Source organism: Penicillium solitum (assembly GCF_028829755.1).
Source record: "Penicillium solitum strain IBT 25940 chromosome Unknown utg000003l_segment0_segment0, whole genome shotgun sequence".
Classification (NCBI taxonomy): Eukaryota; Fungi; Ascomycota; class Eurotiomycetes; order Eurotiales; family Aspergillaceae; genus Penicillium; species Penicillium solitum.
In genome coordinates this window covers 3,518,272-3,544,949 of record NW_027072123.1, presented here as the reverse complement: position 1 = coordinate 3,544,949, position 26,678 = coordinate 3,518,272, and the positions used below count along the sequence as shown (strand labels likewise).

At 49.7% G+C, this 26,678-nt stretch overlaps 10 protein-coding genes across 10 annotated transcripts; 3 read left to right on the top strand and 7 right to left on the bottom strand.

Annotated features, from left to right (window-relative positions):
* Positions 1 to 78: 78 nt before the first annotated feature.
* N7455_005266 (uncharacterized protein) lies at positions 79 to 2,141 on the top strand (the record flags this gene model as incomplete). The annotated part of the gene is made up of 10 exons (XM_040955438.2): positions 79 to 109; positions 316 to 419; positions 470 to 731; positions 785 to 815; positions 871 to 952; positions 1,009 to 1,046; positions 1,097 to 1,191; positions 1,249 to 1,649; positions 1,729 to 1,870; positions 1,942 to 2,141. 10 exons carry the CDS (start codon positions 79 to 81, stop codon positions 2,139 to 2,141), a joined length of 1,386 nt encoding a protein of 461 aa, XP_040814143.2.
* Positions 2,142 to 2,686: 545 nt separating this feature from the next.
* N7455_005265 (origin of replication complex subunit 5 family protein) lies at positions 2,687 to 4,420 on the bottom strand (the record flags this gene model as incomplete). Its single annotated transcript, XM_040955325.2, has 3 exons — positions 2,687 to 3,808; positions 3,875 to 4,252; positions 4,334 to 4,420. 3 exons carry the CDS (start codon positions 4,418 to 4,420, stop codon positions 2,687 to 2,689), a joined length of 1,587 nt encoding a protein of 528 aa, XP_040814072.2.
* A 1,059-nt stretch (positions 4,421 to 5,479) lies between these two features.
* Positions 5,480 to 9,637, bottom strand: N7455_005264 (uncharacterized protein; the record flags this gene model as incomplete). Its single annotated transcript, XM_040955461.2, has 5 exons — positions 5,480 to 6,600; positions 6,665 to 7,619; positions 7,672 to 7,930; positions 7,990 to 8,417; positions 9,338 to 9,637. 5 exons carry the CDS (start codon positions 9,635 to 9,637, stop codon positions 5,480 to 5,482), a joined length of 3,063 nt encoding a protein of 1,020 aa, XP_040814163.2.
* A 326-nt stretch (positions 9,638 to 9,963) lies between these two features.
* N7455_005263 (uncharacterized protein) lies at positions 9,964 to 10,301 on the bottom strand (the record flags this gene model as incomplete). Its single annotated transcript, XM_065604994.1, has 2 exons — positions 9,964 to 10,016; positions 10,106 to 10,301. Coding segments are annotated over 2 exons (249 nt in total), but the record flags the coding sequence as incomplete, so codon positions are not given.
* A 3,458-nt stretch (positions 10,302 to 13,759) lies between these two features.
* N7455_005262 (DNA-directed RNA polymerase III core subunit RET1) lies at positions 13,760 to 17,509 on the top strand (the record flags this gene model as incomplete). Its single annotated transcript, XM_040955475.2, has 3 exons — positions 13,760 to 13,819; positions 13,895 to 14,652; positions 14,701 to 17,509. 3 exons carry the CDS (start codon positions 13,760 to 13,762, stop codon positions 17,507 to 17,509), a joined length of 3,627 nt encoding a protein of 1,208 aa, XP_040814043.2.
* A 278-nt stretch (positions 17,510 to 17,787) lies between these two features.
* Positions 17,788 to 19,833, bottom strand: N7455_005261 (DUF4246 domain-containing protein; the record flags this gene model as incomplete). The annotated part of the gene is made up of 4 exons (XM_040955500.2): positions 17,788 to 18,351; positions 18,415 to 19,452; positions 19,506 to 19,587; positions 19,643 to 19,833. 4 exons carry the CDS (start codon positions 19,831 to 19,833, stop codon positions 17,788 to 17,790), a joined length of 1,875 nt encoding a protein of 624 aa, XP_040814179.2.
* Positions 19,834 to 20,514: 681 nt separating this feature from the next.
* N7455_005260 (TMEM53 family protein) lies at positions 20,515 to 21,366 on the bottom strand (the record flags this gene model as incomplete). The annotated part of the gene is made up of 1 exon (XM_040955400.2): positions 20,515 to 21,366. The coding sequence occupies one exon, from the start codon at positions 21,364 to 21,366 to the stop codon at positions 20,515 to 20,517; it is 852 nt and encodes a 283-aa protein (XP_040814234.1).
* Positions 21,367 to 21,846: 480 nt separating this feature from the next.
* Positions 21,847 to 23,275, bottom strand: N7455_005259 (polyubiquitin-binding protein UFD1; the record flags this gene model as incomplete). Its single annotated transcript, XM_040955413.2, has 3 exons — positions 21,847 to 22,713; positions 22,770 to 23,087; positions 23,150 to 23,275. 3 exons carry the CDS (start codon positions 23,273 to 23,275, stop codon positions 21,847 to 21,849), a joined length of 1,311 nt encoding a protein of 436 aa, XP_040814101.2.
* A 119-nt stretch (positions 23,276 to 23,394) lies between these two features.
* Positions 23,395 to 24,726, top strand: N7455_005258 (GYF domain-containing protein; the record flags this gene model as incomplete). Its single annotated transcript, XM_040955399.2, has 1 exon — positions 23,395 to 24,726. One exon carries the CDS (start codon positions 23,395 to 23,397, stop codon positions 24,724 to 24,726), a length of 1,332 nt encoding a protein of 443 aa, XP_040814153.2.
* A 251-nt stretch (positions 24,727 to 24,977) lies between these two features.
* On the bottom strand, positions 24,978 to 26,493 carry rvb2 (RuvB family ATP-dependent DNA helicase reptin; the record flags this gene model as incomplete). The annotated part of the gene is made up of 3 exons (XM_040955342.2): positions 24,978 to 25,931; positions 25,987 to 26,433; positions 26,485 to 26,493. The coding sequence occupies 3 exons, from the start codon at positions 26,491 to 26,493 to the stop codon at positions 24,978 to 24,980; spliced, it is 1,410 nt and encodes a 469-aa protein (XP_040814096.1).
* Positions 26,494 to 26,678: the final 185 nt, after the last annotated feature.

The following is a 26,678-nucleotide window of genomic DNA, read 5'->3' as shown; positions in this document are numbered from 1 at the left end:
AACATAGCTGGATTCTTCTCCTTCTTTGTGCATTCTCTCTGATCTTTACCTTTTCGACGTCGCGCATCATCAGCAACCATGACTCGTGAAATCCCGGGGTTCTATTATGGTAAGTCGTGTTTTGTTGCGTTTCTTCCCTTCTGCCGAGGTACGCGATGGCTGTACGTAAGAGGCGCCTGCTGCTGTGTGCCAGTCACACACAAAAGCTGCATCGTCCTGTCTAGCCGTCGGGCTGCTGTTGTATCTGTGCAGTGGTCAACTACCCCGCTACACTCACTAACCTCCGTGTCAACTCATACTGACTAAATATCACAGACCCGGAGAAGAAGAAGTACTTCAAGATTCAAGCCAACCATGCTGCAGCTCCAAATGCGCAATACTCACAGCAATCCGTGAAGCGAAAGCGGTCTGAGCTGACGGTCAGTAAGAGGGACCTGTGTGTATTATTCCATTCGCTAATCAACCACAGACAAGAGAAAACAAGACACGATTGAGACAACGTGAGGAAAAAGAGACGATCAGAAAGGCAGCATCGTTGAAGAATCCCTTGGTTCATCTCCAAAGAGAGGTTGGAGCAGTTGAAACCTCCTTCCGTGCCAGGCAAGAACAGCAGGCTCGCATTCAAGCCAGCCAACTGCACCGTGGAGAACTCCATCGTTTTGAACCATGGCCCAACTCATACAGCATCCGACATGTCTTGCGCAACCCACGTTCTGGGACTTTGATTGCTAGTGAGTTTCATTGGCTCTTATTATCCCGATGCGTGGCTAACATGCATGACAAGGTTCGGCTCGGGGATATGAATCGTCTGTTTCGTACGTTGGTGGAATTGTCGCTGTCGGATGTCAATGACTACTAACCAGAGAATAGGGTCTGTTTCCCTGACATTGACGAGTCTCAGTGGAGATACGATCACACTATGGAACGGGTGTTATTCAGAGAGCCGTACTGGGTGAGCACATTCACCCCAGCACTTCCTTCTGAAAGCATGTTTAACACCCCTTCTAGTTAGGATCGATGTCTTTGAGCCACTCAGGATACCTACTGTATGTCTCTATAGAACGCTATTCGACAGGCTTACCACTAACAGCTCCAGTGCAACAATGAACGAAGGACCACAAGGTGACTGCTTCCTTTCGGCGCATCTCCTCCCAGAGCCCGACGAGGGCGGCAACTACCGCTGGCCAACATGTACGATTCCATACGCATCTCTATTCCAAGACACAGTACTGACCCGAGGCTTTCCAGTCTCTCATCCAATTCGAATCAGACCCCACTATCCGATGTCCTTCTGGTGCTCCGCGGCCCAGCCCACAGGCTCAAGTGCCCACTTCGCCATAGGAACTTCAGAAGGACTCCACACCCTAGAGGGTACGAGTAGTCATTGGAGCCTATCGAAGAAGCCATTCAAGGGCAATACGGTTTCCACTCACACCGGCAGACGCTCCGACCGCAGCCAGAGCAAACACAGCGTGCATGCCGTGGAATGGATGTCGCAGGACGTGATTGCAGCGGGACAGAAAAACTCCAAGATCTTCCTCCATGACCTGCGCAGTGGTGGCAGTGCCACGCGCCTCCAACACAACGATTCCGTGATGGAAATGAAGCAGATGGACGAGTACCGGCTCGTGGCGGCGGGGCCTCGCTCGGTATGTAGCTCTGTCCACTCTTTCTTTTATTTTTTCCCTCCACGATATGGCGCCCGGATACTAATATTTTTTATCTCAGCTACGAATGTACGACCTCCGCTTCGCGCCAAAGGCGCTTAAACCTCAGGACTCATCGAAGCCTTACCTCACTTTCCCCGATTTCTCCTCTCTTCCAATCCCAACCTTCGACCTGAGCACCGAGCTCGGTCTGCTGGCGAGTCGTATGTTTCTCTTGAATATCAGAATAACCCAACTTCCAGTTCACCGTATGCTGACATAGACCTCACTTTAGCTTCCCAGCACTGCAGAATCCAGCTCTTCTCGCTCCAAACCGGACTGCAGGTCCCCTCGCCTCTAACGAGGCATCAATACTCCTCGCCACCTAGCTGTGTGCGATTCGAGTACGGCAATGATACCCCAGAGTGGCGGGGCCCACAAGGGCCAAGTTTGTTGGTCGGCACGGATGATGCAGTTGAGCAGTGGACCTGGTAGGAGTCAGTGGGGTTTGGGGGGTGGTTGTTTTGTTTCTTTCGGTCGTTGAACTTTCTCTGGTATGAGGATTTTGCGCATGGTCTTTGGTGTTTCTTGGCGCCTTTTTCTTGAACTGGTTTGTAATTCTGCGTTGGCGTTCGAACGCGGCAGGCGGATTTATGAGGGTTATTTTCTGCATGCAAGCATGCATTATGCTATGTGAATTGGAGGATATCCGACATCGAATCTTCAAGATATGTTGCAACTTTACTCCCCTGTGCACACAGTAGGAATTAACTATTCGAGAAATAAAACGATGGCCACGGGCTGTAGCGATGTCACAATTTACAAGCAGTTTCAAATAATTTACTACCATACGGATTTAGGCAATGATCAAGTAAAATGATAACATGGGTATAATTGACCTAACCACAAAACCAGTATCCAATGCAAGGCCAATAAGCCAAGAACTCCCGTTGACAAATGCAAGAACAAAGCGCCAGAACAAGGACCAAGTCAGCTTCGTCAGCTTCAAGAGTACTCCTTCATCCCCAAGAAAATCCAAATCAGTCCAGACCACCAGCCAACCACTCACCAACCTCGACACCAATACCCTTAGCCAGCTCACCGACCCATTCACCAGAAACATTGACACACCACTTATCTCCCGCATCAGCAGTAGTATTCCCGCTGCTCGTCGCCATAGCATTATGGCTAGCAGCGGGGACAACGAGGCGGAGACGTCGCAGCGTTGCCAGTTCAGCGTAGATACGGTCTGAAACGGCTGCAACTCGAAGCGGCGTTGCTGGGGGGTTCGGATCGATCGCATGGTAGATAGCAAGGAGACGTTCTAGAGGGAAAGAACGGGCTGTGAGGATGGTAGACGGGCCAGCGATGCCTGCACCACCTCCGATGGCGGACGTGGTAGCCGAGGAGGTCGCGAAGGCGGAGGAGAGGGTTGATTTCGTGATGCGGGTTTTGGTTCGCTTTCCTTTCTTGGGGGTTGAAGGGTCGTCGTTTGCGGCTTGTCTCTCTTCTGCCTGGGCTTGGGAGAGGACCTTCAAACGGCGGCGGTGGTGGGCACGCTTGTTTCGGGCTGAAAGGGACGATGAGGAGAATTTGGAGAAGAAGATTGTATCCAGTCGTTGGGGCGTGTGCGAGGCCAGATATGCGGACGTGAGGATCAGGGTTGAGAAATATGGCAGAGAAGGGAGAGCCGAAGGCATCAAGGTCTTTGCCAGCGGGGCCCTTTTCGCACCGGCAGGAGTCTCGTCGGGGACAATGCGGTGCACAAGCGCAGACTCGCCCTGGTGTCGGAAAATGACTCTGTTTTTCACAAGCAGACGCGAGAAATCCCACTCGTTGTTTCCGCCTGGGGGTGTTTCGCCATTCACTACAGGCGCAACAAATCGAGGCCACAATCTGTCACATATGGACCGGAAATCCGGTATGGAACCTGCTGTCGGTCCAACCAATGAGTCGTAGACTGTCGATACAAAGTACGGGTAAACCCGCGAGGAGGTTTCATCGGGCAACCCATCCACGACCGGCGCATTCGAGCTGAGAATAATATGGATGGCCTCCTTGCGGGTATAGGGAGGGAAGCTGACGTGCGGAACCGCTGCACTTTGGAGGAACAACGGCCGTGGGGTCGAACTGAGGACTAAAACAACACAGAGAGACGGAATCTACAAATCATCGGGTTAGCCGCAATATTCCACACCCAGTAAATGTAGTCCAAAGTCATAACTCACGATCTCGCCTAGCCGTGCCAGCGCTGACAACAGGGTATGCGGCGCCTCTCTTTGCCTGTCAATCTCATCCAACACCAGCACGAATTTGCCTTGGTTCTCAACGGGCCTCGCTGCCAGGCACTCCTCAAGCAAGACCGCAAGACCACTGACGTGCTCGCATCTTCCCTTGCCGGATTTCTCCCATTCCTCCTTCTGCCCCAGGGCCTCTAATGTGTTCCATATGATTTTTGTCAGGAGATGCCGTCCCGTAATGCATTCCGAGCTCCTAACAATGGCGTGTGGCACTTCGAGGGTAGCGAGAACGGCCCGGAGTATAGTCGATTTGCAGGTTGCAGAGATACCATGGACGACCAATGTTGAAGGACTAGGAATATCAGGCTATTCAAAGATCGTTGGAGGTCAGCCACTTTCTTCATGATTGGCGAATGCAAGGAATTATTATCGGCATAGTAAACTCACACTTAACAGACTAGCTAGCTGCCGCATCTGAACATCGCGACAAGGCCATTGTGTGCTCAATGAGCTGGCAACCTCTTTTGGTAGCATGAGAGGCCCAGTCAGTTTGATTCGGACCTTGAAGGCTGAATTGTGTCAAAAGCAAGTTGCGGCATCTTGGTAAACCTCCGCAGGGCGGCTCCTTTAGCACGCACGTGATCACGCGTCGCGCTGCAGGTTTGGCGACAAACCTAAAGGAATTACGAAAACAAAGGGGAATTGGACATCTACTAGTGTTGGAAATGGAGAAAATTGTATGAAAACTTAATTCAGCTTTCCATTGCTAAAATACATGCAAAAAGTGTGTGCAGGATCATGTATGACGAAGATCTGGCCCAAAGACCAAATAGCCCCCATCATCTCAAGAAGCAGCAAGCTAGCCGGAAAATAACCAAGGTCATTGATGGACAAAGGCTCCAGAGCCATTGGGATGTCCATCCTCAGCTCAGCTCGCGTGCAACAACGAACCAATGTAAACGAACGGGCACAACACAAAACGCAGTTCGAAAAGAGCAAGGCGCAAAAGTACAACGATGAAGGGGTAAAAATAAAAGTTGAAAATCACAATGTGGAAGCGAAAAAGGAAAAGAAAAAAAAGAAGCAAAAACAACCCAAGCTGGAAGAACCAGTCCTCAAATCAAGGCAATAGGATACCAGATTGTTCTAAGGAACGATCCAAAACCATCGCCAGATACCCTCAGGACCCAGGCATGCAAGGCATTGGGGGAGGAAACCCAGGGGGGAAAGGGAAAAACAAGAAATACAAGATGTTGGGGAACAAACGGAGCAGAGGAACATAGTTCCAACGATGTCTGCATCATGCACGGGTCGCTTCATGAAAGGTATGCAGTATGCAACATGGGCCAAATGCAATGATCATGGCACATTGCTTCAAAGGTGTATGCAGTAAAACGCAAGTGTGGTAAATCATGGGATAGATGATCATAGCATGTGCAGTTGATGTGGGCCCAGTTCGATGACAGTGTAATAAGTAACCGTAAAATCGTGAAAGAAAAAAAAAGAAAAAAAGGTTTCGTCGCATCGTCTCACTATGGGTACACTGGGGTGGGTTGTGAAAGACAAGCACTGATGTGGGTGTCCCAGACCCAATCAGAAGTAGTTCTGGATTTGCTGCGGCCCAAGCTTCACGGACAGCTGGGGGGTGGGCGTAGTGTAAACAGACGAGGTGTCACTTTGTCCCGAAGGAGTGTTAGAGACAGAGCTCTGGGAGGATTGAGGAACATAGGTCTGGTTGCTGTATCCACCGGATGAGCTCGAAGACTGAGTACTTTGAGTACCAGGTTGATGGTAGGTAAATGGCTTCTGCAAGTTCTTGGGGATCTGTGCAGTGGTGGTGGTCATCTCATTGGGGGTGGCTTGGCCGCTGGTAGTAGCGCTGCTACCGTTGCTGCGGCCGTTGGTATCCGCAGCCATGATCTTGCCAGCAATACGACGACCATGGGGAGTCTGACGGATAGACGGAAGAATAGGACGAACAGCCTCCACAATGCGGTTGCGAGTGTCGAGATCACAGAAGTCCATGGCGGTCTGAACAACATAGTTTGCGAATGAATCACGCAACATCTTTTCAAGCTCATTGCCCATGAGGAATTCTTCAATCATTTCACGCTTCATGTAGTTATCAGCAGTCCGGAGGCACTTCTCGATCACATTGGAGCTGAACTTTTGCTTGGACAGCTGAGGAATATTGCCTCCAAAGGTAGCACACAGCGGGTTGGTGAAGCTAGGCTCCGCAAGGTCCAGAATGTATTGCACAACATAATTTCCGAAGGGATCCTGGACCAAAGCGAACGAGTGCGAGGTAATCTGCGAAATCAGACGAGCCCTCTGATGACCCGAAGCATGGTCAATGCAACGCTGAAGGACACAACATCCATGGCGATGAGTACCAACAACAACACAATTGCCTCCGACAGCCTCGTAAATGAACTCGGCATCATCAGGAGTGAGGCGGTTGAGGCATTTCTGAATAACGTGGTTGCCATTCAGATCCTGCACCAGATCAACCACGTGATTCTGCAGCGCTTCGATGACTGTTTGGGTCTGCTCGGAGGTCGAGATGAATTCAATCATCTTCTGCAATGCACGAGTTCCATGCTGGTTCAGGGCAATCTTGACTAACTCAGGGGCAGCATTGTCAATCAAAGCAGTGCGTTGTTCATCGTTGGAGTATTCGAGTAACTTCTGGCAAAGATAATTTCCAAATGGATCTGTTCAAGGAGAAAGGTTAGTAATGAAAATAGAGTTAAAGGGCAGGATTTCTATGTTTCATACCGGTCATAAGTTCAATGACGTGCATGTAAGTCTCACTGAAAATCAGCTGCACGTGCTCCGGGTTACGCTCCTCCAACTTGCGTTGCAAGTACCGGCAACCATGCTGGTCCTTGCACAGGCTGTACAACTCACCCTTGTAATGCTCCAAGGGGTGGTTGCCGAAACGAGTAAGCTGGGTCGCATCATTCTCCTGGCGACGCTGAGCCATGCTGCCTCGGGCTCCAGGTTCATTAAAGCGGAACCCAGGACCATAGCCAGAATAGGCATTGTTGTAAGCAGAAGCTCCTCCGAAGTTTTGCATATGACCGTTGATCGGAGTTGCTTGGCCCCCATAGGGCTGGACTCCATAATTGAAGGCAGGAACTGCAGGGACTTGGAATGGCAACCCCATTTGAACAAGCGAACTGGGAACGTGGTTGGTAGATGCAGCCGAAGTGAGCTGAGGCCCAAAGGGTGGAGCGCTCGCGTGCAAAGTCGATTGATTGCCATAGAACTCGGTCTCATCGAACTCGGTCTTAACCTGGTTATTCACACCGCTCTGGGGAATCCGTCCCATGCTTGTGTTGTGGTGATGCATGTGCTCATTGTGGGTCTTGGGGGGAGTAATAGCGTTGCCAGCTCCATTTCCCTTGATGGTAGGCAGATCACTAGTTGAGTATGAGGACTGCAAGGCATTGGGCCGGCTTGAGGCAACAGGGGTTGCTGTCTCTTCGTGGCGGTCATCGTGGAAGGTGATCTGGCTTCCCATGGAACGACGAGCACCGTGACGCGAGGTGTGAACAGAGTTGCCGTGATCCTCGTTATTCTGGCTTGCCAGCTGGTCCAAGCGCCCGAAGTTGTGAATGTTCTGCGGCATGCTCTGGTGAGACGACCGGTGCCGACTGTGGTTGGAATAATTTTCGGCACCTGGGGCACGAGGGTTGGCGAGATCATGGGCATCGGGGTTCGCCGACAACTAGCCAAATTATTAGCATTCCGGCTGCTGTGTCCAATGTTGGGAAACCTACCATGTTTGAGTCACCACGACGGGACAGGGTGGGGAACTTGTCATCAGGCTCGGTCAACTTAATGTAGCTCTTGATGTCAGGAGTTGACAGGCGTTCCAGCTCCCTCAGATGGTTGTGAGGCTTGTCCTCGTCACTAGGGAAAAGATACTTGGGAACGTTAAAGCTGTCAAGCCGTGATCCATTCAAGCCGGAGATGCTAGACCGATGGTGAGAGTGGCCGTTCTGGTTACCGGAGGGCAGCGAGTATCGATGAGCAGCACTAAACAAATATTAGCTAGGCCACGGATATCACAACTCGAAAAATGGGGCTCCACTCACGATGGGCCGGATCGGAAGGGAGAAGTAGGATCGGCAAGGAAGTCATCCTTCTCGGAATTTCGGCGTGAACCAGGGACAGAGTGTCCAGCAAACCGGTCAATCGATGGCTGAGCGGGTTGGGAGGCAGCCTGGGGCGAAGTCAAGGTTGAAGGAGCAAAAGCATTGAAAAAGCCGGGAGAAGAGGTCACACTCGAAGTGGAGAAACGAGCAGGGCGGCCAAAGGCACTCGAGACAGTAGTATCACGGTACTCAGGTGGGGTGGTCGGCTCACTGACTGGGCCAGAGATGCCAGCCTGAGCTAAGTCCCGAGCCAGCTGGTCCATCTCCAGCTTCTCGCGAGCGTGCTGAAGATCCAGGATTTTCATATCTTCTTCAAATCGGCGTTTCTGTTCACGCATGTACTCGATGTGCTGTCTCTTTTTCTCAAACTGCTGAAGAGGTCAGATATAATTCTCAGAATTGACGCGTTCAAACAAGAGCGGGGAAGTTTGGGAAAGATATCAGTTTGAACGAAGTGAGAGAAAAGTGTCAAAGTCTCAAACAACTCAATCGACAAAACCGATCAGAACTGCACAAGGGGGGCTTGAAAAGACACTTCAAAGGACACTTCAAAAGACACCAAAAAACAGATATCTTCATAGCCACAAGAGCAATCACTGGCATGAGGAAACACGAACCGAACGCACGATATTAAGTCAGGAAAGTAACGGGGATGTAACGCGAAATCAACGGCAAATGGAGCAGATCCGGTAGCACGGGCAGCGAACTTGTTCGGGTCCGAAGATTTGAAACAGATGGGGAAATTATGAGGCAGCAAATAAAGAGAAGAAGCAAAGGGGAGGTGTGAAGCTATAGTTTTTATACCAACGCAGAACTGATTGCAGCCTAACAGGCACGGATCGATTTGACGTTTGAATAGCCTCAGATTGGACGGAGTTGAAGCACCAATAGGCATCAATCACGTCAATCGCTTCACCGGTTTTGTTTGGCTGATGAAATGGAGAAGGGAGCTGATGAATAGAAACAATAGGGCAATTGAATGGAAGAGAAAAATGATGAATGGTGGTCGATGAATAGCGGTGGATGAATGGCGGTAGATGAATAGCGGCAGATGAATAGTGGCAGTCTTGTCAACTTGAAGCTACACACAGATAGCGCGATATGCTGGAAGCTGACGGAACTTTCAAAGACATCCGTGATTTCAACGAATCTTGCCGGGCTAGACAACCAGGACACCAATCCAAACATCTCCACTCATCGCCGACCAAATATCCAATGCGAACGAGACAAGTACGTGGGCTCAATGCAGGGGAATAATCGCTAACTCAAATAGAAAGTTCAATCTTACCGAAGACAATAAGTCCACTGGATCTTGCATCTGGCCTGAACCAGAGCCAGAGCTCGAGCCAGATCCCGAGCTTGGATTCAGATAATTCCATGACGAGAACTTGCTGGAATCGGTCGTAAACCGACGCTGCAGATTCGCTCGGACATCACCAGCCGGGCGAGATGAGAACCCGGATCCAAAGTTCGAATGACCCGGGGAAAGAGATGTGTACCCAGGGAACGCAGACTCCGAGGGCGGGGATCGTGGGGATGGGAATCGCAGCTCGTCGAGGCGTTCACTCAGCCCGTGCTTGAAGGCCATTGTGGGCAGGCCGAATTGTTCAACTATACACCAAAAATGACGTCCGGTCAGCAAATATAGGGATTTGTTGACGCCCAAAGAAAAAAAACGGGCTTTGGGGGGAGCTTGTCCGGGGAAGCAATTACGACAAGCCCCAGATAGTGTGACGCGACGTCCTCCGGTGGCCGGGGAACCGAGTGGGAGGAAAGGGTGGGCTGGCGGTGTGTGTGTCGTCGGCGTCTCAAGCAAGGGGAAATCGAGAGAGGGGCTGAGGGGTTGGCGCCAGGCGGAGACGATCTGCGCTCGCAAAAAGGGCTTAACTCACACAATGAACGCCTCGAGAGGAGTCAAATCCGGTTGATAGGAGAAGTGCTATGCGATTTCAAGCTGCGCAAGTCATCTATGGGCAATTTTGACAGGAAATATCGTGGGTACCTGACGGTGCGGAGATCAGCAGGGAGTTGCAGAGTGGGATAAAGCTCCTCTTACCGCTCCGATTAGCGAACACCGAGGGATCGAGGCGCGGCGAAACGAGCGTGTCGCGCGACGGGGAAATACAACCTAACAATGACCCAAACGAACGATACAAAACTGTTGTACAAAAGGGAGTTGCAGAGGGAGGGAAAGGGAAGAAGAGGAAGAGGGGGGAAGAAAATGGCTGGGAGTCCAGATCAGAGCGGGGAGATCCTTTTTAGGAGATGACTGTGCTCTCTTTTTTTTTTTTTTTTTCGGCGATTTGTTTCTGTTATTTTTCTTGTTTTGTTTTTATCCAAGAGTTAAGTGGGCAGTGATCTTTTGATCTTTTTAATTTTACATTTGTATTTATGTTGTGTATTCTCGAGGTTATAGAAATATTCATTGCTTCCACGCTCGCTCTCTCCGCGTAAGGCGCCAAAACAATATATGTTCCCGTAGGTATTCCTCTACTATAGATATCACCGACACGACTTGACGGCCACAGCAGATGATCGACCAGCAATTACTCGGAAATTGATCGGGTTCGATTGATTGGAGAGCCTCCGTTGTCTGTACAACCTGGGCGCTTTTGTCCCGGGAAGAGCCCGGGGTAGTCAATGGGCTATAGCTTCCCGCGAGGCCTTGTAGACGCTACGAATGGTCAATTGTATGGTGGACTGGAGACAACCTGGGCTATACACGAGAGAAACCATTGTGCTAGGACTCCAGCAAGGGGGGGGGGGGATTTTCAATGCGCTGGTCGACCAGAGCGTGGCAGCTGCAGGTGCATTTGGCCCCTCTTAACAGCCTGTGGAGACTGAAGTGACCAAAGTGCCCGAAGATGTGACAGCGGATCGCCCTCTAGGGTGGTTAGGCGCCTGTACCTGAATGCTGAAATTACAGTTGAAAGGAGATAGGACTCCATAGAGAGAAGGGATTATATTCCCAATATCAGAAATCAGAAATTAGAAAGTAGAAATCAGAAATAAGATAAAATAGGGGCTGGATGAAAAAATGGTTCGTGAACTGCTCACCCATGGATTATTTCTTTTTTCTTTGTTCTCGTTCCACGGATCTCTCTACTCCTTTTCATTTTCTATGGAGTCTTTTTTTCCATTTCCCATTCTTTTATACTTCTGGAATTTCTCGAATCCATCCTTTTAAATCTACTTTTTTTTCCCAATTTACCTTCCCCATACAATCTGCACGATAAGGGCTTTCGCCCTCAACGTCAGGACAAGCGGTGTAAGTGCCACCAGCGCTGATCCGCGTCGCTTGGAGCCCCTGATCCACCAAATGACAAGCATACCAATAGAGCGGGGATCCTCTGAACCCCAGTCATCCTTATTATTTTTATTTTATTCACACATCGGAGCGATCGTCAATGGACCACTTTTCCCCCTCTATCCATCTGCTATCGGTTTAGAATTCCGATGTATTGTTACGATTTTCGATCGGAGCTGAGTACTCACTACGGTCTGTGCTGATCATTGGGAAATCTTAAGTGATAGTACCGTACATCGAACCCCAACTGTGCACGAACTAGTGTGCTAGCTACTTGGGGTCGGAAGATCCAATAATCAGTATGATCACACTCGTGATACCAATAATATTTCTAAGCATATGAGACTCAAAACCCACTTATTGACGCCCAAATTGAACCAAATTTTAATTACTTTCTTTCATGCCCAACGCCTGACTTACCCCTCCGGAATTGACTGGCTGCCGCGGTTTTAAAATCACGAATCACATTGCGAGATCATTCGTAAAATGGACTTACTAGAAGGCACTATGATTCTGTTCCCAAAAGTACATTGGCAAATAATATCTGAAACTCCCTAGGTACAGTAGTCTCCGCCCCCCTCCGCTTAGCCAACCCCTGCTACAAAAAGCCCTACAACGGGTCTCCTGGGCTATTGATAACGAACATACCCTGGTCGATAATATTGCTAATACTTTCGTTTGAATTGTCTCATCGAAGGATACTGCACGGAGTACAGAGTACCTATCGGGCAAAGATGACCCCTGTCTTATCAACCACGTGTGGATAGCGTTGCATACTTTCTAGATTATGCTGCAGCGATCAATACCATCTCCAAGTACTATGGCCGGTACATTGAACCATTCATTGCCTCAGTAGATCCATGCATTCGATCGGAAACGGGGAATTTCTTCCAAAAAAGGAAACCTTGCGGTGCAGTCTGTGTCCGTAAAATAAAGGGTGGCAATTTCAAAGTTGCGGTCAAACCTATTTCGCCACAGACATCAAATCATACTACATCGTACATGCAGGACCGAGTGTTCCCAATACTCGATAAATCATATGCCACACAAGCAGTGCAACTCTGGCTACTAATAATAGTCCTACTATTCTGTGAACGGAATGCCTTGCGCTTAGTATCTGCGGTCGAAATCCTCTTTTCCACGTTGTCTTATACGTGACCGCTTCTTTACTACCTGTTATTGTTCTCTACTCCGTATACAAAGTACTGTTGTAGATCGTCTCCCTTAAGCAGAACCAAGTCAATTCTGATAAATAATTCGTCCGTGCAGACGTAAATGTCCGGGGGTGGCCTGCATGCGCAAAGACCCACTAAATGTACTACCATGTCAATGGACAAATCCTTGACGATCGGGCAAGATCTCGTAAATCCAACTCTGTGCAGAGTGCTCCATGCGTTCTGAAAAGTTGAGACTAATATAAATAATTATTCATACCAGTTTACTTTAGGGGTGAGGCCCAAACCTGCTTCTTCGTCTATTCCTTTGAGACTCCTACCACATCGGAGTTAAGACTAGTATACTCCGACCCTTCGGTCGTGTGCGGTTACTTGATAATGAGATGGATTTACCTACGGATTCGGATTGGTTAAGTATTCAATAACCAACCTTGGAAGACAAGTATTTGAGAATAGTATTCATTTCTTTTAGCCTGTTCTAATTTTCGATTTTCGTCCAAGATCTATGTTTTTATGCTCATATTTGATTTTCACGCGTGTCACTACTCTCAGGCTAGATGCCAACCCATCCAATAATTGACAAACCGATAATCGCTTTCCTCCCACTCATCGATAACGGCATCGACTCGGAGTCTTCTTGATCTTGATCACCATGGAGCCGCTTCCGGAACGCAATCTCCTATCGTTGATGCTCAAGGTAAGCCCAAGCCTCCGGTGGATTGTAAAAGTAAATCTCTAAGGAAGGTGATTTCAATGTTTCCTCTTTTTATCTGAACTACGACAATGGTGATAATGCCCATATCATAGTTTTACGGTTTTTGTATTCCTAACTGATGTACCTCTTATTTGACCATACAAAAATATATCTAGCTGAGTGATACGCCCGGGATGTCTACTCCATGCAATTATCCCCACTGTTGGTGGCAGATCTATAGCTAATGATTATTATCTAGAGATAGTACCGAACAGAAAAAGTATTTTGGAAAAAACGCATATAAAAGAAGAACCAAAAAGCATTGAAGACATCCATGGATGGATCGGAGTGTTATCGACTGATGCCTCAGGCAACTATCAGCTCCTGCCCGCGGCTTATTAAGCCATCTCCAAATTACTCAAATCTTTCCCCTCCATGAGAATCCATCTTGCGAGCTTCTCTTTGGACAACTGAGTAGTTTGATTGGGATATCTTTCTTGATCGATCTCCTTGTATCTCAGCTGCCTAGCCAAAATGCCTCCGCGCAAGAGGCCACAGCCCTCTGCGGCCGGTCGACCGCGGCCTCCTTCGGAGGTAACAAAACTTTTTTTTCCAGTCGCAAGTCCCATACTTCTGAACATCGTACTGACTGCTCTGTTATTTAACTAGGTCGGAAATCAATCTGCGACTGACTCCACGAAAAGCAAGCGCCCGTCCCAGTCCAACCCCGTTGCCCAGCCTCACCAGCATGCCGAGCCTAGGAAGGTTGAACCAGCTTCGGATTTCAAGGCTAGGGATCCATTCGATGCTCTTTTGGAGCCATTTTACTACAATAAGGGTCTTACAGACCCGATCAACACGGCCAGAGACAAATGGAATCTGCTGCCGGCATTCCTCAAGGTCAAAGGACTGGTGAAACAGCACATTGACTCCTATAACTACTTCGTGGAGGTGCAAATGAAGAAAATCGTCGAGTCAAGCTCTACAATTCGAAGTGATGTGGACCACAATTTCTACATCAAGTTCACCGATATTTACGTTGCCTCACCCCGACGAGCCGACGAGCAAGGCGATGGTGGAATTGATTTCGAATCCACGATCACGCCGCAAGAGTGCAGACTACGAGACACTACATACGCCGCACCCATTCTCGTTGACTTTGAGTATGTCCGTGGCCGGCAAAGGGTTATCCGACGAGCAGTCCCCATCGGAAGAATTCCGATCATGCTCCGCAGTTCTAAATGTGTGCTGTCGAATAAAACGCCTGCTCAGATGAGCGTCCTCAATGAATGTCCTCTTGATCCCGGTGGTTACTTTGTTGTCAACGGAACGGAAAAGGTCATCCTTGTACAAGAACAATTGAGCAAGAACAGAATTATCGTCGAAACCGACCCAAAGAAAGACATCGTCCAGGCCTCGGTTACTAGGTATGCTCACGTCTAACGTCTTTGATTTTCCATCACTAACATTCGCAGTTCCTCAAACGAGCGTAAATCCAAGAGTTATATTGTCTCCAAAAAAGGCAGACTCTACGTCAAGCACAACGTGCTCAATGAAGACATTCCTATCGTCATTTTGCTCAAGGCCATGGGTATTCACACCGACAAAGAAATGATGCAAATGGTTACTGGTGACGATGCTCTGTATCAAGATGATTTCGCCATAAATTTCGAAGAGGCCATCAACGTCGATGTTTACACTCAACAACAAGCCCTTGAATGGATGGGTTGTCGCATCAAGATCAACCGCAAACAAGCCGCTTATCGCAAGACTCACGTGCAAGAGGCAGTTGAGGCCATTGCGTCTGTCATTATCTCTCATATCGAGGTCAAGGACATGAACTTCCGACCCAAGGCTATCTACGTCGCTCACATGGCTCGTCGCGTTTTGATGGCAAAGAGCGACCCGGCCCTGGTGGATGACCGTGATTATCTTGGAAATAAGCGACTGGAGCTGGCGGGTCAGATGTTGGCCCTTCTATTTGAAGATCTGTTCAAGAAATTTTGTTTCGATATCAAGATGAACATCGACAAAGTCCTGAACAAACGCAATCGGGCTGAGCAATTCGATGCTTGGACTATCGTCACTATGCATGGCAATCATATCACTCAGGGTATGAACCGAGCCATCTCTACAGGAAACTGGAGCTTGAAGCGTTTCCGCATGGAGCGTGCGGGTGTCACTCACGTTCTCAGCCGATTGAGTTACATTGCAGCTCTCGGTATGATGACCCGTATTAGCAGTCAGTTCGAAAAGACCCGTAAGGTCAGTGGTCCTCGTGCCCTGCAGCCCTCCCAGTTCGGAATGCTGTGTCCTGCAGATACCCCCGAAGGTGAGGCATGTGGTTTGGTCAAGAACTTGGCCCTCATGACGCATATCACGACCAACGATGAAGAAGGACCGGTGCGAAACTTGATATTCATGCTCGGCGTTGAAGACATATCGAGTGTTGGTGGACAGCAGCTCTATGCTCGGGGTGCTTACACAATTTCTATCAACGGTACACCAACTGGTTTGACCAGACGCCCCAAGTCCTTCCTCAATGCTTTCCGAAGACTGCGCCGCATGGGCCGGGTTTCGGAATTCGTCAGCATTTACATCAACCACCACCAGCGAGCCGTTCATGTCGCGACCGATGATGGACGTATCTGTAGGCCGCTTATTGTCGTGGAGAATGGCAAATCCCTTGTTGGCGTGCAGCATCTCGAGAAGCTGCGCGATGGAAAGATGGAGTTCGACGACTTCCTTGCGCAAGGCTTGGTTGAGTACCTTGACGTGAACGAGGAGAACGACTCCTACATTGCGATCTACGAGAAGGACATCTCAAATACCCACACCCATCTTGAGATTGAACCCTTCACAGTCCTTGGAGCTGTTGCTGGCTTGATCCCTTATCCTCACCACAACCAGTCCCCGCGTAACACCTACCAATGTGCCATGGGTAAGCAAGCTATTGGCGCTATTGCTTCCAATCAGTTCCAGCGAATTGATTCCATTCTTTACCTCATGGTCTACCCACAAAAGCCTATGGTCAAATCACGAACCATTGAGCTGACAAAGTACGACCAACTACCTGCGGGTCAGAACGCGACTGTTGCCGTGATGAGTTATTCTGGCTACGATATTGAGGATGCTCTGGTCCTGAACAAAGGATCCGTGGACCGTGGATTTGGACGTTGCCAGGTTTTCCGCAAGTACGTCACGACGCTGAAGAGTTACCCCAACGGAGCCAAGGATTCCCTCAAGGGACCGACTTACGAGAATGGTGCTCCAATCCGCAAGCACGCGCTTCTCGAGTCTGATGGCCTGGCTGCAGTTGGCGAAATGGTCAATAACGGTGAAAGCTACATCAACAAGGTCACGCCCAGGGTACAAAACTCCATGGGATTCACCGGCCCCAACATGGGCGGTGGCGATGTTATTGAGGCATCCATGAACTACAAGCTCCCGGATCCTTCCTACATAGACAAGGTTCTGATATCTGCCACTGAAGGCGAGACGCAACTCATTAAGGTCCTGACCCGACAGACCCGTCGCCCCGAGGTCGGCGACAAGTTCTCTTCCCGCCACGGACAGAAGGGTGTTGTTGGAATCATTGCAGACCAGGCGGACATGCCTTTCTCGGATCAAGGCATCAACCCTGACATTATCATGAACCCTCACGGTTTCCCCTCTCGAATGACAGTCGGAAAGATGCTGGAGTTGGTCGCTGGTAAAGCAGGTGTTCTGTCCGGCCAACACGGCTACGGTACTTGTTTCGGCGGCAGCCCCGTCGAAGAAATGTCCCAGATCCTGATCGACAAAGGTTTCAGCTATGGTGGCAAGGACTACCTCACCTCCGGTATTACCGGTGAGGCTCTGCCTTTCTACGTCTTCACTGGCCCCATCTACTACCAGAAGCTGAAGCACATGGTTCAAGACAAGATGCACTCACGTGCCAAGGGTCCCACTGCTACTCTTACCCGCCAGCCTACCGAGGGTCGTTCGCGTAACGGTGGTCTGCGTCTCGGTGAGATGGAACGTGATTGTTTGATTGCGTACGGTACTAGTCAGCTGCTGCTGGAGCGTCTGATGATCTCGTCTGATCGTCACGAGGTGGATGTCTGCGAACAGTGTGGTTTTATGGGCTACTTGAACTGGTGTCCTGGTTGCAAGTCGTCTCGTTCCGTTGTGAAGATGGTTATCCCCTATGCTGCCAAACTTCTCATTCAAGAACTGATGAGTATGAACGTCACGGCTCGTCTGAAGCTTGATGATGAGTTCCCCGAGACGATGGGACGTTAAGCTCTGGACTTGGCTTTGGGTCGATTGGAGTTTGGGATAATTAAAATGGGACATGTGCATACTTGGTCTTACGAATGAATGGCATAGCGCGGCGATTTAATATCATCTTTACCTAATTATTCTTTTGAGTAGCACGTAGCTGGAGCTTCAACTACAGCACCTTGGGTCGCCCCAAAAAAAAGATAGTTCGGCACGTAATCATCACCAAGGAAAAAGAAAGCAAAATTCCATTTTAAACAACAGCTGGAAGGAAAACAAGAAAAAGAAACCACACCAAATTAAAGCATCAACACATTTGACTCAAAAGCCACATGCTGATAGCGAGTAAACTCCCCGATTTCCTGCAAAACCTTCATCCTCGTCTCCAAGGCCTCCTCCAGACTCATCGGCATATCACCCTTGGACTTCATATTATCGAGCGCTAGCTTTTGCAAGCCCTCCTTGACATCTTCTCCAGGCATCTCCTTAGTCCAATCCAGACGCTGCGGCGGGACATTGGCCGTAGAGATGATACGGATGTTAGGATCGACAAGGAAAAACACCAGGGCGCGCGCATGTCCAGACTTAGTCTTGTCCTTCAGCTCGAAGCGAGTGAACTTGTGTTCTACAGTGCTCGGGTACATGATGACTCGGCCTACGTTGCCGCAGATCGAACCTGGGTATTGGATGGCCGGCTCGTTGTTTTGCATACCGAAGACTTGCCGCAGCCAGATGAAATCGTTTGGCTCGTGCTCGATTTCGGTGAGCGTGTCGGATTCTACCATGTTGCGGAATTGCATGGTCGGATCGACTACGTTGGTGTGGTCGTATGCTATGAATGCCGCGGCGCAGATGTGCTCGTTCTGATTTCATGATTTTCATTATTACCAAGTACTGTGGGAGTTTATTGGAGGCTTTGAACTCACCATCGTGCCCTCGACATGCCAGTCTGTCTCAAAACTTGGCTTCTCCGGAGTCAGATCAACGCCCAGAAGACGTGTGATCACCTGCAGTCCACGATCCTTGTAGTCCCGGTTGAGATCGACGCCTCGTTCAATCCGAACGGCGCTAGGCAAGTCCTCGGGCAGTTTGTCCATCAACCAGGGTGGGACTGCCCAGGGAATGAACTTGCCTGCGTCGGGTTGGATGGCACGGTAGTTCTCCATTCTCCACTTCTCTGTGCGCTCCTCGAACTCACTCTGTGCCTCCTTTGGATGAATCTGAGGTGCCTGGGCAGCGATTTCTTTTGGGACTGGGTAATATTCCGCCTTGTGGTACTCGATTCGGGCTCGAGAATGGAGCATGTCCTTGAGGGGGGTCAAAGTTGCGTTCCATTGGGGAACGATGCGATTGAAAATCTGCTCGAGGAGCTTGTGAAGGTTCCGGTGTTTGACTGGGTGCAGGTTGTTGATGTATGAGGCTATGTGCCATTGTCCATCATCGCCGAGTTCCCAGTCCGAGGGAAGGACCTGGAATTTCCGGCTGTAGGGCCGAACCTTGATATCTGCGCGGGACAAGACGCGCCAGGCAATGTCTTCTCTGGTTATTCCAGTCTCTTTGGGAACTGGGATCACTTCGCCCTTGCCGATGTACTTCAGGGCGTCATCGACCCCAATGATCCTGTCGGTGAGAATACGGGTCTTGCCGTAGATAAGCGGGTACAATGCCATGGAAATGAGGTCACGCTCTTGGCTTAGCATGCCTGGATGGAAGTACTGCATTGGTTCCAGATCGTACTCTAGCACCGAGAACAGGGATCTCATCTCTTGAAAGATCGAATCAGGCATGTTTGTGTCGGACTTGGTGACATCGCCGTTGTACAGGGCGACTACCTCTGTGGTCTCGTAAATCATGGCTTTGAATTGAAGCTCGTCAATGATCCATTCAGCCATGTTGAGCGTGATGTCTTTGCCACTGTTAATGGCGGCCTTTTTCCACTTATCTTGTGTGGCGGGCTCAAAGATCTGAAAAGCTTTCAGCGGAATGATCAGTATCAGTTGTATTGAGAACAACTGACCTTTTTCCACCACTCAGGAATATCAGTTAGGTCCTCCATGAACTCTACCATATGCATCTCACGGAGGGTCAAGACGGGCAGGCTATGAGAATCGTCAGCATTGAGCCCCTTTCGGGTCTTGGGGACTCTGCACTTACTCCACGTATCCCGCTTGAATGTCTCTATCATCCAGCGCAGATGGAAACATACTCCGACTTTCGACACCGTAGATGTTTTTCTCCATCGGAGCAAAGTCTAGCGGCCGGTTGAATCCCGGAAGAGCGAAGCGGTAGTCTTTCCCTGCCTTGGACTCGAGGAAGCTCGGGTCGTGGGGTTGGTGTTGGAACATCGTTGCGTTTAGTCAAGAAAAGTATACCAAAGCAAAGTTCTCAAGAGTGATATGATAATTGGATGATCTATATTGCTCGGTCAGAATAACACAGGGCCAATGCAGAGCGCCAAAACCTACTTGAATGAGGTCTATTTTGCAATGGTCTGCACAAAATCAAACTAAGTGAACAATAACTATTGAAATGGGAAAATAGCGAAACAAACCAAACTAAGGACACTTAAAATGAGGGCCAGAGTAATGATGCAGGGGTGTCGTCGTCTTTGATTATAGGGTATATCGCAATGGTTGTTGCTTTCCAGACAGGAGCTGCGGAACTTGGTTCCGGGCCTTTCAGCACCTTGGCTCTAACAAATCGGCATATGCTCAAGTGAGCTTAAGGTATCAGTCATAGTGATTCAATCCAATGGCCATGGAATTGCAAAACTTTGCTGTATGGTTGAAACACCCATGAAGTTAATTGACCTTCAAAGGTTCGATGGAAGTAAATTCCTGTTCCTTGCGCCTGTATGGTCACGGGCAGAAGACTTGATGAACCAAAAAAAAAATATATATATATATTCATGCATGGAGCCAAGTAGATGTATATGATTGTCGCATAGCATGATATGTATCATGTAACATTCTAGTGTTTCTCAAGTCAAAGCAAAACCGAAATGTAAAGAGAAAAGGAATTGACAATCACACCAACACCAAAGCTCCCAGATACTCTCTGACAATGCCCCAATACCGATCGGGCTCGGCTCTCATATGTCCAACATGAGGGGAGCTCTTGAACACTTCACGGCGAACCGCCCAACCCTCAGCCTCGGTATTTACCGCATGAGATTCCACATCACGCCAGTCCACCAAATCATCCGTGTCTGAGTAGATATAGCATCGACGGAGAGTCCCGTCTGGGTTAGCCGCGCGCACCAGAGAGGTATCATTGACGAGCTCCCGGGCAAGGGAAATAGGATCCGGAAACACGGAAAAGGAATGGATCAACTTGAAGAGAACCAAGAAAACAACAAGCAAGCTTTTGCCAAGTAGTCGCAAGATCCACATCTGCGGAAGTGCAAAGGAGAAAGCCTTGAGTCCCGCTCGTAGGCTGGGACTGCCCGGTGCGCTATCTAGGATCATTGCCGATATAGGCAATGGAGTCCCTGTCGCATTCTTCCAAGCTTGTAATACGTTTGTCGTGCTCGACATGCCCCCATTCGAGAAAAAGTGCACAAATACTGGATTCTCAGGGGTCACTAGACCGCGCATTGCTTCCACGGCTGGGGCGACGCGGGCTCTCCGGGTCTGGGCCCCGAGGCGCCAGATGAAGTCACTCGATGAGCTTCTGACGAATATAATTCGAGCTGATGGTACTAGCCGTCTGTACTCGATCACATATTTGGCTAGGGCGCGCGGGGGTGCATTCATCCAAAAAGCAATGAATATCACAGGCCGATCCGTCTTCTCGCTTGGGTTGGGTGGGTCTTGGAGATAGACCGAGGGGGCCAGTCGGATAAATGCTGCCAAAGGGTTTCCAACTATTGTGGCCATGATGCAACCCCAAGTATTTGGTGTGAGATCGATAGCGTAGTCTAGTTTTTGGCCTGTGGACGGCGATCCTCGGCTTGCCAAGAGCCGTGCGCACTAGCCGAACTATAAGACGCCGTTTCTGACCACGAGGATGACTTATCTGCTAGTTAAATCCATGTGCAGCGATATGCAGAAGACATGTTTGATTCTTTCGAAGGACGTGAGAAAATTCCCAACCCTCGGAATGTTGTAAAAGTCTCCGACATCCCCAGATTTGGTGTCAAGAGGACTGCAAAAGAATACCACAGGCTTGAAAACCAAGGTTAGAATGCACAGAATAGAACGGCCTACGAGAAATCAGGAGACAATGAGGTTTATTGCAAGGCATTTTATGTGTTCAAGCGAAAGTAAACAACTCCCCAAACGCCATGTTGAACCTTGCTCTATCTAAAAGCCCGGGAGAATCATGAAAATGTAGGTTTAAATAGATCGTTGCAGACATTAGCGCTTCCCCAAGGTTCGACCACCACCGTCGGACTTTTTAGTATTTTCCTTGCTCTTTTGGCCTTCAGCGTCACTTCCCGAGGGGGTGGCAGAGTCGGACAGGTCCTTTCGTTTCCCACGCAAGGTTTGTCCAATTCCTTGGAACTTTGGCTGGTCATCTGGTACAACTAGACCATTCTCATCACGGGGCTTGACAGGTTTGATTGCATAACCGAAGAAGAGCTGATTGGGCGGGAGTCGAAGTGGTTGAGGGCCGTTGGTTCTGCGGGTGGGAGGTGGATGTGAGGGATTTGAGGAACCTGGAGTAGGAGTGGAAGGGTTGGGAGTCGGGGCCTTGCTGCCCCTTTTAGCATTCAGACGCTGTCCTCCGGACAAGAAGTTGGATGATGCCGCACGGGCACCTGTGGCAGCATCGGTGGCATCAGGGGCAATGGCGGGGTAGTTGATCGATTGTGCCATGGTGCCATGGGGGTGCAATAGTCCACCCGCTGGAAGCTTTCCACCGCTAATGACACTACCGGGCGTGCTGGTCCCGCTTGCCCGCTGTGGTTCTTCGAATCCAACCGGAGCGGCGAAATCAACCTCCAAGTCAGTCTCTAGAACAGACACAGCATTCTTACTCCCAGAGGGTTTTGTCTCCAGCACCGCCATCTCATATACTTGTTCGTTGTATGCAAAAGTGAAGACGTCGCCTTTGGAAAGGCATGAGAAATTCCGGAAGGCGTTTTCTAGCACAGCTTTGGGGTCACTGATGTCGAGGAAGGATGTTGACTGTGCTTGGAGTTTGATGAACTGGCCGGGAGGGAGGTCTGTCGACTTGATTTGAAGAAGATCGCCCGGTTCAAGTAGTAATGTTTGCATCAGCTGTAGAGAACCGAGTCTTAGTACAATCACAACACACTCGAGTCTGTCTTACTCACCCAGAATGGCAAATAGATTTTTCCTTCTTCAGCAATGAACTCGAGGACACCCGCATGTGTCATCCTCTCTTTCGCACCATTGTGAAGCTCGAACAACATCGGATAGGTAATGTGAAGTCGAGTAAGCTTGTCCAATGCGCTGGGAGGCATGATAACCTTGCCACCATGGTTCACATTCTCTCTTTCGGGACCAGGAAGCATCGCCACTGGATAGCAGCGATAGTATTCATCGAAGCGACGGGATGTAGCACCTGGGCGCGGCATGCCGGCACCTAGGACTCCGTCCATGGGGTCGTCTGACCAGTAACCGGGTCGGTACTAGAGCTGTTAGTTACGAAGGTAAATATTGAGAGAGGAATGGAGAGTTCAAGTTGACTCACCATATCAAATTCTTTGAGTTTGAAGGAATAAAGATGGGTACATAGGAAGGTGTTAGTGAGACCGGGTTTATTTGAGGACAATGCCGCCTTCTGGATCGCCATCAGTGACGCAGTTCGCTCCGCCATGATTTTCCGCTCCGACCCCGGACAAGGAAATAAGCTCTCTCTGAGACGGTTTAACCTTCAATCTTGCGCAACATTATCTTTCTCATTTATTTTCAACCGAAATTCCCAACCAAAGCGCCATGTCGAGCTCATTGCCACGACCCAAGCGCGCAGGCGAAGATTTCGCTAGTACCAGCTACAATGACGACGGCGAGGATTCTTCAGAACACAAGAAGCCCCGCTTCGACCTTCGCAACCCCTCAGCTCTTGCAGCTGATGCGCCCGAAGAAGATGCAGTACTGGACGCCGACGAAATCGGCAGACGTGGCCAGAGAGTAAGACGCAAGGCGGTCAATCTCGAAGGTTACGACTCGGACAGCGAGAACGAGGGATTTTCCGCGCGCACAGAAGAGAAATCTAAGCGCAAACAAGCCAAGGAAGACGCGGATGATGATGATATGTTTGCGGAGCTACAGGAAGACTTCGGCGAAGAGGAAGTCGACGGCGATGAGATTATAAACAAAAACAAAAAGTCTGTCCGCTTCCTACGAGACGACGAGATCGAGGGCCAAGTGGCTTCTTCAAAAGGCGGAGGAGCGCTTCATGTCGATCTGAGCAAGGATGTAGCCCAAATTGATGAAGAGGAAGACGGAAGTGGTAGTGAAGTTGGGGAAGAGGAACGCGCACGAGTCGACGAAGTGGTGGACGAGGAACTTGGCGCGGGTGGAAAGAAAAAGCACGCACCTCTCCTAGATGCCTTCAACATGCGAACAGAACAAGAGGAGGGTCGATTCGACGACCAAGGCAACTATGTCCGGAAAGCAATAGACCCCGACGCGGCCTACGACTCGTGGTTGGAGGGTGTTTCTAAGAAGGATATCAAGAAGGCCAAGGAGGCTGCCGAGCAACGCGACGCAGAGCGCAAAGAGAAGGACCGAATGGACGACAGCATTTTGACAGCGGATGTCCTGAGGACGATCATCACCCACCTCGAACCCGGCGAAACCACACTCGAGGCACTGGCCCGACTAGGCAAGGGTCTTCGCCGAAAGCCTAAGTGGCAAAACAAGAAGAACAAGAAAAACGCTGTCGAGGATGTCGAGATGACAGATGAGAACCCTAGCGAGGTGGCCCGGAAGAAGGCAATCGATGCTATTACTGGCGCCGCCGATATTTTGATGGGCCGCGGTCAAATAGATATCTATGACGCAAAGCGCGAAACGCTCACACAACAGTACCGCAACCACACAGGCGATGACTGGGTTGACCCTGCTGCCAACGGAGTGACTGAGCAAAGTCCAGCCATGTGGGAATATCGGTGGTCAGACGCTAGAGATGGAGGGGATGCCCATGGGCCATATGATAGTGCAATGATGGACACATGGAAGAATGCGGGTTACTTTGGCGAAGGTGTTGAGTTCCGTCAAGTTGGAGATTCAGGGCCGTGGAGCGGCACTGTCAATTTCTTGTAACATAATCCTACCCGTATCAATTACGATATTGCTGTGGCTACACAAAATACCATTGATGAATGAAATATTAATATCAGATCCTCCAGAACAGAGGACTGCAATTGAATCTCAAAGGCCAAATCATCTCAACAAGCGCCAGTCCTATCATACATCGTTTGATGCGACAAAAAATAAAAATCAAGATCCAGTGTAGTTTTTTCGACCCGCTTAACTGCCCACCGAATAGCCCAGTACTAAAACATGCAACGCAATTAAGAAAGCTCCATGGCATCACCATTGGTAGCAGCAGTGAAGCTAACAGTACCTTGGTCACCGATGAAGCGCTGTTCATATTGATTGACGAACTTGACACTCCGAGCAGGGTCGTAGAACAATCGGAAGCTGCGCTGGACATCATCAACACTAACCTCCTTGGCCTTGCGTTTTTGACTCAAGAGGTGCGAAGTAGTAATGATGTTGCTGGCATAACGCAGGTTCGACTCCTGGCCAATCTTGGTGAGAAGGGCGAGAGCATCAGGCGAGAGATCGATCTCTTCTTCCTGCGCTCGGATGGCGAGGATTTGACGGATCTCATCACCAGAGTACATATGTGTGCTGACGATAACAACCCGATCGAGGAAGTCAAGGGGTAAGCCGTGAGGAGAGGTGTAGGTGGTTCCGCGGATGCGTGACTGGCCGCGATTGCTAGCCATGATGACGATAGGGGCCAACTCAGCCTCAAGGGCACGGTTGATGTAGGAGTAACACTCGATATCGAGCATGTGAACCTCGTCAACGAACAGGACACCGGGAATAATCTCTGCTTTGCCCTCTTCCTTCCACTCAGCCACCTTGGTATTGATTTGGTCCCGAACTTCACTCCGAATCTCGCCCGTATCGCCGGAGAAGAGGGCCAGGAAGCCTTGTGAACGCGAGTTAATGACGTCGATCTCGTGGAGGCTGACGGTGTGGACGATCTCCTTGCGAACTTGAAGCTCGCCTTCGGGGCATTGGACAAACTTGGTATCGGCGCCCATGGCGTCGTAGTCTCGAGAGCGTGCGTATGACCGACCGAGCTTCGTGATCTTTCCGGAGGACTTGTCGATCGAGATCACATCTCCTGCCATTACTCGTTCCTTGGTCATCGAATCAATCATCTTGGTTCCCATGTCGTAAATCGTTTCCATGTCCGTAGTCTTGATCGTGAGCTTTCCTTGTTTATTGCCCTAGAGGTAGTCAGTATCCAATGCTATTAATTCTTTCCACATAGAGTCCACTCACGCCAGTAACACTCCGGTCAATTTGAATCTCCACAACTTCACCCTCGATGATTTCGCTCTCTTCCTTAATGCGCACACCGATGGACTTCCGGAATGCCTGGGTCAGGGCTTCTGTCTTCGACATCTCCATTGAGAAAATCTCAGAAGCAGCAAGCATGGTGAAAGGTACATCCGGTCCGAGAGATTGTGCCATGCCCATTGCAATTGCTGTCTTTCCAGTGCTAGGAGGTCCTGCGATCAGAACGGCGCGACCGGCAATCTTGCCTTCCCTCACCATCTGCAAAATCACTGCGGCGGCCTTGCGGGCCTTCTCCTGACCCACAAGGCCTTGAGATGATGTCCGAGGTTGAAGAGTGTCTGCATCGACACCGAGGCCTCTGATATGCGAATGGGCGGCGATGAGGTTCAGTCCCCGGAGCTCCTTGCCCTCTGCGACAGTCGAGATTGGCTATTTTGGTGTCAGCAACCATGGAAATATTATAGAAGAATTGTAACTCACTACAGCCATATTTGAAAATTTCCAGAGGAAAATGTATTTTAAACTGGAAGATTATGTTGGTAAAATGCGCCAAAGCTCTAGAAAAGCAAAAGAAGAGAGAGAGCCAGGGCAGATCGCAGATCGAAGTGCTCCGTCACCGCCCGGCAGAATAATCGATCAAAGAAACGGGGAATCCGTTTGACTTCATTTCCACT